At 58.1% G+C, this 14,260-nt stretch overlaps 1 protein-coding gene across 2 annotated transcripts; it reads right to left on the bottom strand.

Moving 5' to 3' along the window:
* Nucleotides 1-2,890: 2,890 nt before the first annotated feature.
* On the bottom strand, nucleotides 2,891-13,889 carry MYBPH (myosin binding protein H). Of its 2 annotated transcripts, none has more exons than XM_048328032.1 (11): nucleotides 13,296-13,889; nucleotides 12,934-13,068; nucleotides 10,968-11,135; nucleotides 8,513-8,601; nucleotides 7,364-7,559; nucleotides 6,892-7,031; nucleotides 6,598-6,757; nucleotides 5,703-5,839; nucleotides 5,108-5,294; nucleotides 3,426-3,467; nucleotides 2,891-3,128 (listed from the first exon to the last, which is right to left on the bottom strand). In XM_048328032.1, the coding sequence occupies exons 1-10, from the start codon at nucleotides 13,615-13,617 to the stop codon at nucleotides 3,457-3,459; spliced, it is 1,545 nt and encodes a 514-aa protein (XP_048183989.1). In that variant the 5' UTR covers nucleotides 13,618-13,889; the 3' UTR covers nucleotides 2,891-3,128; nucleotides 3,426-3,456. The 2 variants fall into 2 exon arrangements, with proteins under 2 accessions (XP_048183989.1, XP_048183988.1); XM_048328031.1 differs by having other exon boundaries at nucleotides 2,891-3,102.
* Between the last annotated feature and the right edge of the window lie 371 nt (nucleotides 13,890-14,260).

Genomic DNA, 14,260 nt, shown 5'->3' with positions numbered 1-14,260 from the left:
CAACCCTTAATCACAACCCCAGAGAACTCCGCAGAAACACCCTTTGCTATCCTGATGGCTCCCCACGGGTCCCAGCAGCACCCACCACCCCTGCGAGCTGCACCCAGAGTCTGCCTTCTCCGATTGTCTTCTCTCTCCCTTTACTCTGGTTTTGAGTCATTTTCCCTCTTTTCTCCTGGCTGTTTTCTGTGAAGAGCAAATCTCTCCCAGGCTGTTCATCTCCCACCCTCCCTGCAGCCAAACTCTTTTGACCCAAACATTGTGGGTTAATGCAGCCACCTCCACAGCCCAGGGCCAGAGGGGTACCCATGCCTCTCTGGGGGCAATGGGGGACAGCTACAGGCCACCATGTGGGTCCTTTGCCACCCCTGAAGTTCAGCTGTGGGTAGATTTGAGGAGGGGGCGGCTGGAGATGGAGCATCCCTCACCCAGCTCTGGTCCCTCTGGATGCTGGAAGTGCCAGTCCCTGCTCTGCAGCAAGATGTCCTCCAGGGCTGAAGCGGTGGTGGGAAGGGTTAATCTGAGTTGATTGGGATTTTTTTCTTCTCAGCATCCCTTGCTCACCAGGCTCCCATTGGAAACACAGGTCCTGTGCCCCTGCCCCTGCCCCAGCAGGGCCGTGCCCCTTGGAGGGGACGTCAGCAATGGGCAAAGTGACTGCAGCAAGTTCCCACAGAGACTGGGGGTGCAGAGAGGAAAAGGACCTTGGATGGGTGAGATTTATGGGTGATTTTTAGCAATGTTGGGAGTGTGTAGCACAGGCATTGGGGCGGCTGGGTGTCCCTTCTCCCACCACTGCATCCAGCTCTGTTTAGCTCAGGCTGATGAGGAGGGCAGCAAGGAAAAGAGGAGATGAAAGGCTCAGCCTCCCACATTTTGCAGCGGCCTTGATGTATTTCCAGGCTCCTGGCTCAGACCACACTGGGAAATACGGGAGCAGAGCAGAAAAACAACGGCAAGGAGAGGAGAAAATCCCTCCTTTAGTCCTCATCAGAGTGGAGGAGTCCCGAACACCCTCCCAACCTTCCTCTGGTGTGGATGGTGCTGTGCTGGTGCTGAGCCCCTGGGAACAGCAATTCCCCATGGACTTCAGCTCACACCCCCCTCCCAGGCATCACTGGGTGCCCTGGGGCCAGCACTGAACCTCTCACATGAGGGTGAGGCTTTGGTTCATCCCAGATCTGCCCGATGGCTCCTCTGCCCAGTGCAGTGACTCCCATGCCCCCACCTTGCCATGTCCTGTGCCAGCTCTGGCCAGGGCTGGCATCTCCTGGAATGGGCAGAGGGAAGTGCCTCAGGTCTCCTGGAGCACCAGCATCAGTGGTGTCTGAGGATGCTGCAACCCCAGGTGAGTACAGAGAGGATGCCCCAGGCCAAGGCCGTGGTCCCTTGGCACTGCAGCACCTTGCCCTCAGGTTAGTGCTGCTCTTTGCCCGGCTCTGACTCCCACTTGCATCTTATTTCTGCTGCTTTCCTGGAACTGACGCTTTGGTCTGATCCTTGCTAAGGTGCCCAGGAACCTGGTGACTGGGATGCTCATAAATTAAAAGCATGGGGAATGGTTGCTCCATTAAAAATAACATTCAGTGGATTTTTCCACTCTGTGCTCTCCAGACCTTTCCCGGGGAGTCCTCACTAAAAGTGGATGTTGTCGCCCACCTCAATCCCCTGTGGGGTTACAACAGTCTGTGCCCTGCAGGACTGAGATAAGGGCCTGGAAAGGGCACAGTGTGCAGCATGACAGACTCCTGGAGATCAGCTCACAGCCTGCTTCCAGACCCTGGCCCTGAAAGAATCCCACTGGCCAAAGCCACGTGCCCAGGTGCCAGGAACACCAAGGGGGGCAGGACACCCACAGCAGTGTCCAGGGCCAGGTGTGAGCATGCCAGGGAAAACAAGCTCGCCACGTGCCAGCTGGGACTGCAACCTCCAGCCTGTGGCAACACCACCACCCCCAACCACCTCAAGAATCCATCCCGACCAGCAGTGGGATAAAATTAATACGACAATGCCCTCTGATGGTGGAAACAACCCTGGGGGGGACGGTGCTGTGCCAGTGCTGAGCCCCTGGGCTTCAGCTTGGGCTGAAGGTGCCTGGGGACAGATGGGGACAAAGCAGAGGGGCTGCAGGAGAGATGGTGCAGAGGGGTCTGCTTAATCACCGCCACTGCCCGGCTTTGCTCTCCGTGGCACCAAGGGTGGGATGGGCTCCAATCTGCAGATGCCAGGCTGGATTTGCATCTACACTGGCAGTGCCAGGGCCAGCCAGGACATGGGCAGGATGTGGGTCTGGCCCCATGACGGAGCTGGCACACAGCTGGGAGAGCTCCTGCCCGCGTGCCTGCAGACCGAGGGGGAGGCGGTGCTGGTGGAGAGGTCACCCTGAGCTGCCGAGCCCGGGTGTCCATGAGCTCCATGGGTCCCTCTGGGCTCTGGTAACACCCAGTGTCTGCTCAAGGGATGACTCATCCTGCACATGAGCCACCAGCTCACAGGGACAAATCCCCTCCTCTCGACAGTGCATCAACATGTCCTGCAGCCACCGTGGGGAGGTGACAGCTCCTGGCTGGATCACTGCCTCACCGGTGTGGATAAAAAACTGTGCTTCAGTAAAGAAGCATTAAGATGCCACAGCACTGATGTGGCATTTCTTTTTCCCCAGCCAGAATAATGCCCCTGCTCCAGAAGGAAATCTTTCCGCATTCTCCTTCTCCTTGTTGGGCTCCTTCTGGTTCAGTAATGTGTGCTTCATAAAGCTGGTCCTTCGTTTCCAAGCTCAAGACCCATCTCCTCCACCCTCAGTTGGGTGGGATCCTACATGACCCCACAGCAGCCCTGGCAGCTCTCCACCTCCCCCCACCCAAGCCAACCCCACAAAAAGCAGGACAGAGGGGTTTGGTGGCTTTTATTAGGACCGAAGCCCCTCAGGTGGGTTTGTTTTATTGTCACAGCTAATGACAGGTTCAGAGAGGGCCATGCCATGGCAGGCTGAGGTGCAGCCCCCAAAGCACTGCCAGGGAGGGGCAGCCCAGCAGGCAGCAGAGACCATGGCCAGGGGCATCAGCACCTGCCCCACCACTGCCCAGCAGCTGCAGGATCCACCTGGGAAAAGGAATGAGATCCGAGTCCTGCGAGGGCACCAAGAGAGCCCTGGTCAGGGATGAGGGGGAAACATGTCCCTGCCACGGCTCTAACGCAGGACAAACCCAGCCACATCTACAGCCCTCCCTCCACCTCACCAGGGGACAGGTTTCCCTCAGGTTCACCATCCCACCCCACCCATGCATCTCCAGCCATGGGACAAGGAAGACCCGAGCTGGGACTCCATCAGCAGGTGACAAAGGCTAATCCAGGACACTCAGCCCACTCCAGCCCCCTGAAGTGATCCACCCTCCCTCCATCCTGGTGCCTCAGCCCAGACCTACCTTGCTCTTTGTCTTGTCCTCCGATCTGTCCTCACTTGGGCACTGCAGGAGAGCACAGAAAACAAAAGCCCCCTGAACTCCCCTTGTCTTACTCCCCCTTTGACTCCCAAAAGTGCCTGTGTGCTCACCCCAACGTGCACCTGCACGCCCCATCCCTGCACACACCTGCTCCAAGCAATCCCACACACCACCATCACTGCCTGCTCCAGCCAGGTCTGGGAGACTCCCAGGTGCTCTGTGTCCCCAGCACAATGCCCAGCTCATCCTCCTTGGCCAACCGGGCTGAGCCCCCAGCGTGGGCAGCAGGGAAGGGGAATTCTGCACCTCTGCCCTGCTCAGGTAAGACCCCACCTGCAGAGCTGCCTCCAGCCCTGGGTTCCAGCACAGGAAGGACCTGGAGCTGCTGCAGCGAGTCCAGAGGAGGCCACGGAGCTGCTCCAAGGGCTGGAACCCCTCTGCTCTGGAACCAGGCTGGGAGAGCTGGGGGTGTTCACCTGGAGAAGAGGAGGCTCCAGGGAGAGCTCAGAGCCCCTTCCAGGGCCTAAAGGGTCTCCAGGAGAGCTGGAGAGGGACTGGGGACAAGGGATGGGGTGACGGGACAAGGGGGAATGGCTTCCCACTGCCAGGGGGCAGGGATAGATGGGATATTGGGAAGGAGGGTGGGCAGGCCCTGGCACAGGGTGCCCAGAGCAGCTGGGGCTGCCCCTGAATCCCTGGCAGTGCCCAAGGCCAGGCTGGATGGGGCTTGGAGCACCCTGGGCTAGTGGAAGGTGTCCCTGCCCATGGCAGGGGGTAGGAATGGGATGAGCTTTGAGGTCCCTTCCCACCCAGACCATTCCATTGTTCTGTGACTCTACCGAGCCCCTGCACGGCTGCACTGGGGATGGGCCTGTGGGGCTGCAGGAGCTGGGCTGGCTGGGTCAGCGCTCCTGGAGGGTCCAGCAGCAGCTCCCACAGAGCTGAGCACTCACCCCATGCCACATACCCTGTGCCACATACCCTGTGCCACACCAACAGCCCTGGAGCTTCCACAGGGACTGAGGTGCTGGGACTGCCAGATTGGAACCCTGCCTGCATGGGAAGTGGGGCAGAGGGTGTCTGGGGGCAAGAGTGTGCTCAGAAGCCACGGGAGGGGAAATAGAAGTGTTTAAGGACACGTGGCCGGCACAGGAACACGCAGAGGGTGTGCGGGCAGTGATCCTCCCATGGGCTGAGGAGGGGCCGTGCGGAGCAAGGCGGGGCAGGTCTGTCCAAGGGCTGCTCCAGATGCTCTGCTGAGGCAGGGAAATGTGAGCTGGGAAGTGCAGGCAGGATCCCGAGACATAAATCAGAGCAGCCCAGGTGCAGGGGAGGAGATTGACACACACCCCCCACGCCTGGGACAGGAGCGGGGGCAGCCAGCGCTGGGCCAGGCCTCCAGCAGCTCCTCTGGCTCTGCCATTTCTGGTTTCCTCTCCCTTTTTTTCCCCATGAATAAGGAAAGGTGATTTCAAGATGCTTCAAGACCATAAACCCAAGAAGCCCAAAGCTGCAGCTCCACAGGGCTGCCCAGTGTCCTCAGGCTCCCTCACAACCAAGATCAACACAAAACAGGGACAAAACAGAGCACCGGGAAAGTGGGACAAGGAAAAGACAGGGCAAGGCAAGGGCTCCTGCTCCTCCTTCCCCTCAGCCAATCTCACCTTTCACATCCAGTTTGCAGTCTACTGAGGCCTCCCCCAGGGGGTTCACAGCCTTGCAGGTGTAGACACCCCCATCGAAAGGGCCAGGTTTGCGGATTTCCAGCGAGCACACGCCCTGATCAATCAGCGCTATGTATTTGGGGTCTTCCCGGATCTCCATCTGATTTTTCAACCAGATGATTTTGGGCTGAAAGTTTAAAGCAGGGAGAGAAATGAGAAGTCTAACTGGCCCCAAAATGCAGCCACCTCTCTCTGTCTTTGCCTTGCCCTGCCTGAAGCTTGTGGCCATGGTGGGATTCACAGCCAGAAGTATTCTGAAGATCCAAATCTCCCACTTGTGAGCCCTAACCACTGCTCCACCCTTCCTCCCCCAGCACAGAGGAAACAAGACATGGCTTGATTTAAGACCAGTCTCCCATCTCCATGCAGAAACAGCCTGAATGTGCCCCAGTTTGACTCAGAGGGCAGCTCTTAACCTCAATCCAACCCTAATCCAACAGCACCAACCATCTCCCAGACACTTCCAGCTTCCTTTCAAAAAACCCCACTGATGTCCCCGGGCCAGGGTGGTGCTGCCCATGGAGGAAGCACTGACCTGGGGGAAGCCCCGGACGGAGCAGAAGAGGTGAGTGCTGTAGCCCCGCGTAGTCGTTCGGTCTGTCAGGGGCTGCGTGAACTTTGGAGGCTCCATCATGTCCCGCTGGGGGATCTTCTCTGGCTGGTAAGTGGCTTCTGAGGAAATAATGAATTCTAGCTGAGGCAGAGCTCAGGCTCCTGGGCTGACCAACACAGGGATTCAGCACAAAGTACCCAAAACCACTTCTGTTCCCTCACGTAAGAGGCCAGATGTCACCTGGCCTGACCCAAGGACGTGGCCCTGAGCTCAGACAGCCCTGTTTCCTCATGCACTCATGCCATGGTAGTGCCCTGGTCCTGCAAGGAGCAGGGGGGATGCCAATCCCCAAACCCACTGTGACACATCCTGTGTGCAGCAGGTCAGACCCAGGCCAGGCACACTCTGGATCTCCCAGTCCATCCTCAAATCTCAGTGCACAGAAATAAGAGCTGGAGGGAATATCTGCATGTGGCAGAGACCTCAGGTCACTGTGTGCTACCAGGGGGAAGGATGGAATTAGATGCAAGGAGAGCAGGGCTGGCTGGAGATTTGGCCCTGAGCTGCAGGGCCAAAGCCAGGGCTGTTCTGACCCTTCCCAGCTCCTGCTTCCATCTCCTCCCAGGGATGTCCATGCCTTGGTTCCTCCCAGGGGGCTGAGCACAGCACAAGCTTTCCCCAAAAGAGAAATGAGGTGCAGAAGGGGGGTAGGGGACCTCTGGACCTTGGGGGTGCTCAGCCTCACCCCTGCTGGTCTTGTCCTGGGGACTGGCCCAGCAGCATCAGCACAACTCCGAGGAAGCCCCACTGGCCCACTGGTCAGGACCCCTCTTGGCCACCACCCTCCCCAGCCCCTCAGCCAGGGACGTGTCCCCACTTGTCTTCTCGATGCAGGCCACCCCAGAGGCGACGGCAGCGCTGTCGCTGAGCCCGCAGATGTTCTCGGAGAACACTCGGAAGGAGTAGGTGTTGCCGATGATGAGGTCGGAGATGGTGCAGCTGGTGCGGGTGCAGCGCTCCAGCACCGTGAACCATTTCTGGGAGGGAAAAAGGAGGAAAAAAGAGAAAAGACAGGCTGTGACAAGGATGGAGAAGGTGTGGGGGGAGGCAGGGAGTGCAGCTGCCCCTCTCCCATCAGGGCATCCCCAGCAGCAGGAGTACCCAGGCTCACCCCACTCTTCTTGTCTGACTTCTGCACCCTGTAGCCCTTGATCTCAGAATTCCCGTTGTCCACAGGGGGAGTCCACTCCAGGGCCACATTAAAGCCCCACACATCCACCAGCTTCAGGTTCTGGGGAGGGCCGGGTGGCTCTGCAAACACAAACACCCTCAGGGTGACATCCCGGTTTGCTCCACCCACATTCTGTACCTTGACCATCCCTTCACCTCGTTTTTCATCTCTTCTCACCCTGGTGCAGCACACAAGGGATGAGAAGCTGCGCGGGGCAAGGGCTGGCAGAAACTGCATCCCCAACCAGAGGGGTTCACCTGCATGATCCTGTTGAGGATCCCACTGGAACAGAGACTCCAGGGTCCCTTGCCTTGTTGCTGTCCCATCACATCCCGCCCAGAACAAGACCTACCCAGCTAAGGAGGAGAAATGAGCCCCAGAGTGACCCTGCAGGGTCCCATCCTCAGCTCACCAACCACCTGGATGTCCAGGGTAGCCTTGTCCTCGGCTCCGTTGATCTGCACGGTGAGCTCGTACTTGCCCGAGTCCCCGCGCTGGGCCTGGCGGATGTAGAAGATGGTGTCCCGAGCCGTGTTGCGGATGTTGATGCGGTTGGTGTCCAGAGGCTGCCCTTCCTTGGTCCAGCTCACCTCGGGCTGAGGCTTTCCCTGGAGCAAGAGGCAGGTCAGGAGCCACTCGGGCACATGGTCCCAGCAGGTCCTGCTGGGAAGGATGGGTGGCAGAGCCACCCTGCTCTGGGCAGCAGCAGCCCGGGTGCCACTTCTCCCATCCAGCAGTCCCCGGGAAAGAAGCTGCAGCTGATTCCTGTCAGACTCACTGATGGGAAGCCCTCAGGCTCCAGGGGTGAGGCTGGAACATGCTGGCTCCCCAGGGTCCTCACGGAGCAAGCCCAGCTTTACTTGCCAGGGCAGAGCTGTGCTCTCATGGCCCAGGTGCTGAGCCCAAGATCCAGCTTAGCAGCAGGGCTTGAACTCAGCACACAGGGAAAGTTCATGCCTGGAGCACAGCCAGCACAGAGTCCCAACTGTCTGTGAGACATGGCATGGACAAGTCCCTCAGCTCAGGGGCCTCTCATGCCCCCTGCTTGGCCAACACATTTCAGAGCCAGCTGCCACAGTGGAGATGCTCTGGTGATGTCCCAGACAGGATGAGAGAGATCAGCTGAGGAGATGACCTCCAGCCTAACCCACCAGTGTCAGCACTTCTCCCCCATCACAGCCCTGAGGCTGCCCTGCTCCAAAGGCAGCTGGGTCCCCTCAAGGAACCCCAGTGCTGTGCTGTGGGGTCCCAAGTGATGTGGCCAGATCCTGGCCAGGAGCATGAGCTGAACTGGACTTACTGGCTGAGACAGCAGCAACAGCCAGCCCATGCCCTGATGTGTTTGGGGTTGTCCCATTGCAGCATCATCAATAAAGATGTAGCAGGGGAAAAATGGGGTCTGGGCAGGAAAAGGAGAGACATTCCCACCCCATCACCTACCCTTGGCCCGCAAGACACAGGGACCAGGCCAAGTCAGAGCACAGTTGGACCCATGAGCTAACCTGCAGGAGCAACCTGGAGGGAAATGCCCAAGGGATTAAAGCCCAAATCACCCACCTACCTGGAAGGGGATCATGATGTTCACAGCATCCCCCACGTGCCTGATGTAAGTCTCCCGCAGGTGCCGAGGCATGCGGATCCTCGGGAGCTCTGGGGACCAGGAATTCACATTGTGAGACAAGGAACTCCCATTCCCCAGCTGGCTGACCCCCCTCGATACACACCCCTGCTTGGCCACCAAGAAAACCCACCCAAACACAGTCACCTTCTCCCTCTCATCTCCTGGACGGTGCTGCTCCCCTGCAGGGCTGTGCTAGCCTATCCCATCACCTGTACCCCACAGTGATGCCCATGCCCGAGATCCCAGGTCACCAACCCGAAGGCAGCATTCTGATGGATCATTCACCCCCTGGAGCCCATAGAGACAACATGGGCTTAACCAGAAGAGCCACAGCACAACCTGTATGGGAACAAGGCAGGGAACAGCATCTCCCAGCTGGGAAATATCTCTCCCCCCAACTTTCCAGAGGCCCAGCTTCCAGCAAGGACAAGGCTGGACCTCCACCTTCCCTGTGCACTCCAGCCCACTGAGACACGAAGGAGGTGCCTGGTCACACCACAGCTGTGGAAACCCCAGGCTCATGACAAAGGCAAACGTCCCCAAGGGAGCATAACAAAGCCAAGCAAAAACCCTGCTGGAGAGTGCTCATGGAGCGTGTCCCCTTCCCCGGGCGAATGGAAGCCGTGTAGCTCTGCTGGCTCAGCGCCAGCCAGGGATCCCTCTGGAGCCCCTCATAAAGGAGCTGGGAGTCTGTGCCCGGGTTAAATGTGCACGAGCTTAACCCTGGGGAGGGGCCCGGCCAGAATAAACCGGGCCTGAGCCAAACAGCTGTGAGGGCTGGGGAGCACAGGGCCAGGCCCCTCTGACAGCTGAGATGGTCCCTGCTCTGCTCGTGCTGCAATTTCTGCAGGGATCCATCCCCCAGTGCTGCCACTTGGGCTCATCTGTCTCAGCAGGGCCGGGAAACCTGACCACAGGGGAGGAATGGTAATTCAGGGGTGTTCTCCCCAGCTCCTCAGAGCTGAGGTCGGTGGCCCAGGTGACACGGTGCCATGGTGGGAAGGCTCTTTCCTGCCCTTGCTCCCTGCAAAGTGTGACTCCCATACTGATCCTTCATCTGGTTTCTCCTTGTCCCTCTCCACCTCCCAAGCCCACTCATCCCACCTGTTGTTAAGCTCTGTGCTGTCCAATTGCTGCTATTTAAAATCCCCTGGGGTGCTATAAATGAACTGGTGAGATGTACAAAATGCAGGCCTGGAGAAAATGTGAAGGCCCGGAGGCAACAGATGGGGAGGGGAGGGAAAGGGGAAGGGGAAGGGGAAGGGGAAGGGGAGGGGCAAGGGGAAGGGCAAGGGGAAGGGAAGGGGAAGGGCAAGGGGAAGGGCAAGGGGAGGGGCAAGGGGAGGGCATGGGGAAGGGGAAAGGGAAGGGGAAGGGGAAGGGGAAGGGGAAGGGGAAGGGGAAGGGGAAGGGGAAGGAGAAGGGGAAGGGGAGGGAGGGGAAGGAGAAGGGGAAGGAAGGAAAACCCAGTAGATCAAGTTGTGTGTGGGTCTCTCAGCTCTTTGGGTTTTACACCTGTACATCTGGCTGGGACAAAGCTCAGGCAGCAGGGATGGGGTGTGGGAAGCACGAGCTGTGCATTTGTCATCTCATGTCAGTCCCTCACACCCCAGTTTTCCCAGTTCTATGAGGTTTGGTGGGATGGTTTTGAGGTCAGAGGTGAACAGGCCCAGCCACTCCCCTAAGCCACATCCACCTCCTCCGAGCACACTGAGAAGACCCTGCAAGACCCTTTCCACAGGCTGATATTCTCCAAGCCTTTTCCTATGAAAAGCTGGTGGTTCATGGAATAACTTTTGTTAGTATTACTATTTTTAAGCAGCTGAAAAATCTGATGTGTTGAATAACAGGAAAACTTGAGCATTAATAATTCCTTCTAAAGGCAAAATGAGTCTGTATTTGCTGTTTGCTGAGTGCAAGCTGGCCCTGCCCTCCTGCATCAGCCTCAGCAAATTGGCAGCACCCCGGGAGGAATGTGAGTCCTGCTAAGCATGGGAGCAACTCATTCATTAGCGAGTTCAGCATGATTAAAGTTCCCATGCTCCAGACAACCAGCTCTTGACTTCCCTGAGCTAAATAAACAAAGCTGTCCAATGTGTGGCGTGGCATATTTGGGATGTGACACGGCCAAGGGGAGGAGACAAGCTCAGGGGGAGGCAGATTCTGGATTCCTGCCATGAAACGGGAAAATGTGGCTTTGCCCTTTGGGTCCTTCACCCCCAAAGCTTCACCATCAGCAAGATTGGTGAGGTCAGGAAGCTTGTCCTGAGGGAATTTGACCCAGTCATTGAGAATAACATCTGTCAAAGGCTGGACTGGACTGTGAGAGGCTGCTCAGGCTGCAGGGATGGCCGGGGATTCCAGCCAGGAATTCTCCTTCAGGGGCAGTACTCACGGAGGATCTCCCTGATGAGCACTGGCTGCTCCAGAGCGGCCGGGACGCTGGCTCCGCTGGCACTGACAGCCACCACCCTCACATGGATCTTGTCCCCAGAGCTGAGGTTTGGGACTGTGTAGCGGGTGGAAAGAAAAGGCTCCTGGTTCACAGCTTTCCAGTCTGAACCTGCAACAGACGCAGCACAGCATTTTGGATGTGCCATGGACAGACTGACACACCCTGAGCAGCAGGATCACGGCCCAGGGGGGGAGACCCAGAGGCAAAGAACCTCTTCCTCAGAAAGGTGGAATGATTTTTGGGGCATCAGCAGAAAAAGGGACCTTGGAGGGGAGGTTGGCCCCCCTGCCAAGGAGCGTGGGGTATGAAGTGCTGGCAGAAGCTCAGCATTGGTGCATGAGGACATTTGCAAGCAAGAAAAGGCATGGGGCCAGCGAACACATCCCTGCTGACCAGGTGCATTTCTGAAAGGAAAGATCCTTGGAGCTCCCTGCCGGCCCCTCTGCTCCTCTCACTGCCCCAGGACAACACCGGGACTCACCATGGCCCCCACAAACTCCTCCACACTGGGCAAGGTCTGCTCAGGACCTGCCCCCAGCTGGATGGACCTCTCCAAATGTTCTTCCTGCTTGGAAGGGTTGTCTCAAACTCAACCCAGAGCCCAGCCCTCCCCCAGCCCCAGCTAACATGGCCTTGCCGTGTGCCAAACCTCTCAAGGTGTTTCTCATTCAGAAAATAAACTGCCCTGGTCCCCCAAGGACTGGGTGTCCCGTGTGGGCAGTGAGAGTGACCCACATGTGCCAGGGTGTGCCAAGCCCCCATGTGCACCTTCAGAACAAGATTTTCCTGTCAATGCCATTGGAGCAGCCAAATCCCACCAGATCCTCTTTCCCTTCACCACTGGCATTGCTCAAATCAGCCCTCACTCAAATCTCACCATATTTTAGCCAACCAGAGTCTTGTACCAGCCCAAATACAGCAGTCCCATGGCCCCATGATGATGACTGAGGGACTGGAGTTCTCCCATACTCCAGCAGACCCAAAACAAGCCAGGAGAGCATCCAGACTGAGCCCTTTGGGTGGCTGTCAGACAGATCCCTCCAGGAATGGATGCATCCTTCCTTGTCCCATGCAAGGCCCTCCTCACGCATCCCACCCACTTGTGGTAACCTCTCCACCCCAGCCCAGCGATGGAAGCCTCCCACAGCCAGGAATGTGTCCATCCTGTGTGCCACAAGCTAAACAGCTGAGGGTCAAGTTCCCTGAGGCCACCTGAGTCTCCCAAACCACTCCAGCCCAGCCTCCTCTTGCGGATCCCCCCAGCCACACAGACCCTTCACTCTCACCCCAAAGCCCAGCAGGGCTTCAAGAGACTGCCCAAAACATGAATCTTATCCACCCACTCCATTCCACCACCCAACAATGCAACTGGAGAGCCATGGACAATTGCTGGACAATTGCTGCCACCTCCCAGCCCACCTCCATCCACCACAGCCACCCTCTTTCCAAACACCATCAAGTTGGCTGACACACGCCCAGGACCCTTTCCTTCCTCATCCTCCGTATCCGCATTCCTTCTATGCTTCATTTTGGGCAAACATGGGAGAATTGAGTTTTTCCTCCTGTTTTCTTGGATTACCATCCCAGTCCCAGGTCTCTGCAGATCTGGAGTTCATCAGAGACCATGCCCAGAAGGTGTGTTGGTCTCTGCTCCACACTCGAGCTGGACACAGCAGTGACACTAAGCCTGCTCCAAGCCCCTGCTAAAGACATCACTGCTGTCTGAAGCCAATGGGATGCCCTGTTTGTCCATGGATAAGAAATAACCATTCTAAATGGATCCATTTGGGCAAAGAAAGGGAATTGTTGCTGGAGGAAATGCTCTGCTGCGTTCCACCCAGCTCCATCCCACCCCACAACCGCACACATCTCTCCATGCTTGACAGACAGGAAAGACCAAACCTACTTCCATCTTTGCAGATCTCCACCACGTATCCATCCAGGCCTGCCCGGCCCGTCTGCTCTGGGGCTTTCCAGGTCAGCGTGAATGAGTTTTCACTCACTTCTTCCACGGCCAAAGACAAGGGGCAGCTGGGCGGCTCTGTAACAAACCCGCAGTGGTGAGGGCAGGGCTCAAGTACCAGGGCTCTTGGAGGGCAATTGCTCAACCTCCAGGTCTGTCTTCAGTCCACCCATCCTCCTAATCCCCAGCCCTATCCCACTGCAAAAATATCCTTGATGACTTCATCCCTCTGCCCCTTCTCCCCTGCACATGCCCCCTCCAAGCCTTGCTTATCTCCCCTCCCCACTCCAGAGCTCCCCACTCACCTTCCTTTGGTTTCTCTGGTTTAGGCTCGGGGGCTGGGGCTGGGGGCTCAGCTGGGGGAGCTGGGGAACCTTCTGCAGGTGCTGGAGTCGCTTCTGCTCCAGCTTCTGTGGGGAGGGGAGTGGCTTCGTCTGTGGGGGCTGGGGGCTGCTCAGGGGCTGGGGGCTCTTCAGCAGCTGGGGCTGCTGCTTCCTTCGGGGCTGCTGCTTCCTTCGGGGCTGCTGCTTCTTTCGGGGCTGCTTCTCCCTTCGGGGCTGGCGCTGCCTTTTTCTTGGCCGCTGCCGGAGCCGGTTTTTTGGCTGGAGGTGCAGTTTTGCCGGTCATCGCTGCAAAGCCTGGGGGCTGGGGAAGGGGATGTTCTGAGGTCTCTGCTCCGGGGTCTCTGCTCTGTTTTGGGGTTCCTGCTCCAGACAAAAGATCTCTTCTCTGGATCTGGGGTCTGGACTCCGAGGTTGGGGTCCCTGCTCAGGACCAGGTGTCTCCACCCTGGACCGATGGTCTCTGCTCCGGGATGGCTGTGCTGGGAGGGGGGAACCAGGTCACTGAGCCAGAACAGGAGCTGGCTGACTTTTATAGGCTTTGGCTGGCACTTGTCACCTCCCTGCAAACCAATCTGCCTGTGCAGGCGGGACTGCCAGGAATAGCCACCCGGGACCTGCACATTCAGCAGCCCCCGCTGCCCCCTCCTATGGGATGGCAGCACATGGGCCCGGCCCCCCAGCGGCCCCCCTGGCCTCACCCAGGACTGGGCAGGCCAGGGCCAGGTCACCTTTCTTTGGGGACATGGCTCCTGTCCCCAGCACCCCTCTGGCTAAGGGCTTCCCCACCCCCACTGCCACCTCCTCAGCCACCCGCTGCCTCCCAGCCCCAACAGACTCTCCCTGGACCCCTCATCCCCCTTGCCTTCCTTAGCCCCTGCATTGACACCAGACCCCCTCACCCCAGCCCTCCCTGTTACTCCTGCATG

This window comes from Corvus hawaiiensis, chromosome 24 (genome assembly GCF_020740725.1).
Source record: "Corvus hawaiiensis isolate bCorHaw1 chromosome 24, bCorHaw1.pri.cur, whole genome shotgun sequence".
In the NCBI taxonomy this organism is placed as follows: Eukaryota; Metazoa; Chordata; class Aves; order Passeriformes; family Corvidae; genus Corvus; species Corvus hawaiiensis.
Note: the sequence above shows the minus strand (reverse complement) of the source record. Positions and strands in the feature narration are given on the sequence as shown.

Excerpts from the sequence above, each read along its gene's own strand:
- MYBPH (XM_048328032.1), bottom strand. The coding sequence starts at position 13,617 with ATGACCGGCAAAACTGCACCTCCAGCCAAAAAACCGGCTCCGGCAGCG. Across the intron at positions 11,136-12,933 it reads GGAGATCTGCAAAGATGGAA|GTTCAGACTGGAAAGCTGTG; the intron begins GTAGGTTTGGTC and ends CGTCTGTTGCAG. Across the intron at positions 5,295-5,702 it reads CCGTCCGGGGCTTCCCCCAG|CCCAAAATCATCTGGTTGAA; the intron begins GTCAGTGCTTCC and ends TTAAACTTTCAG.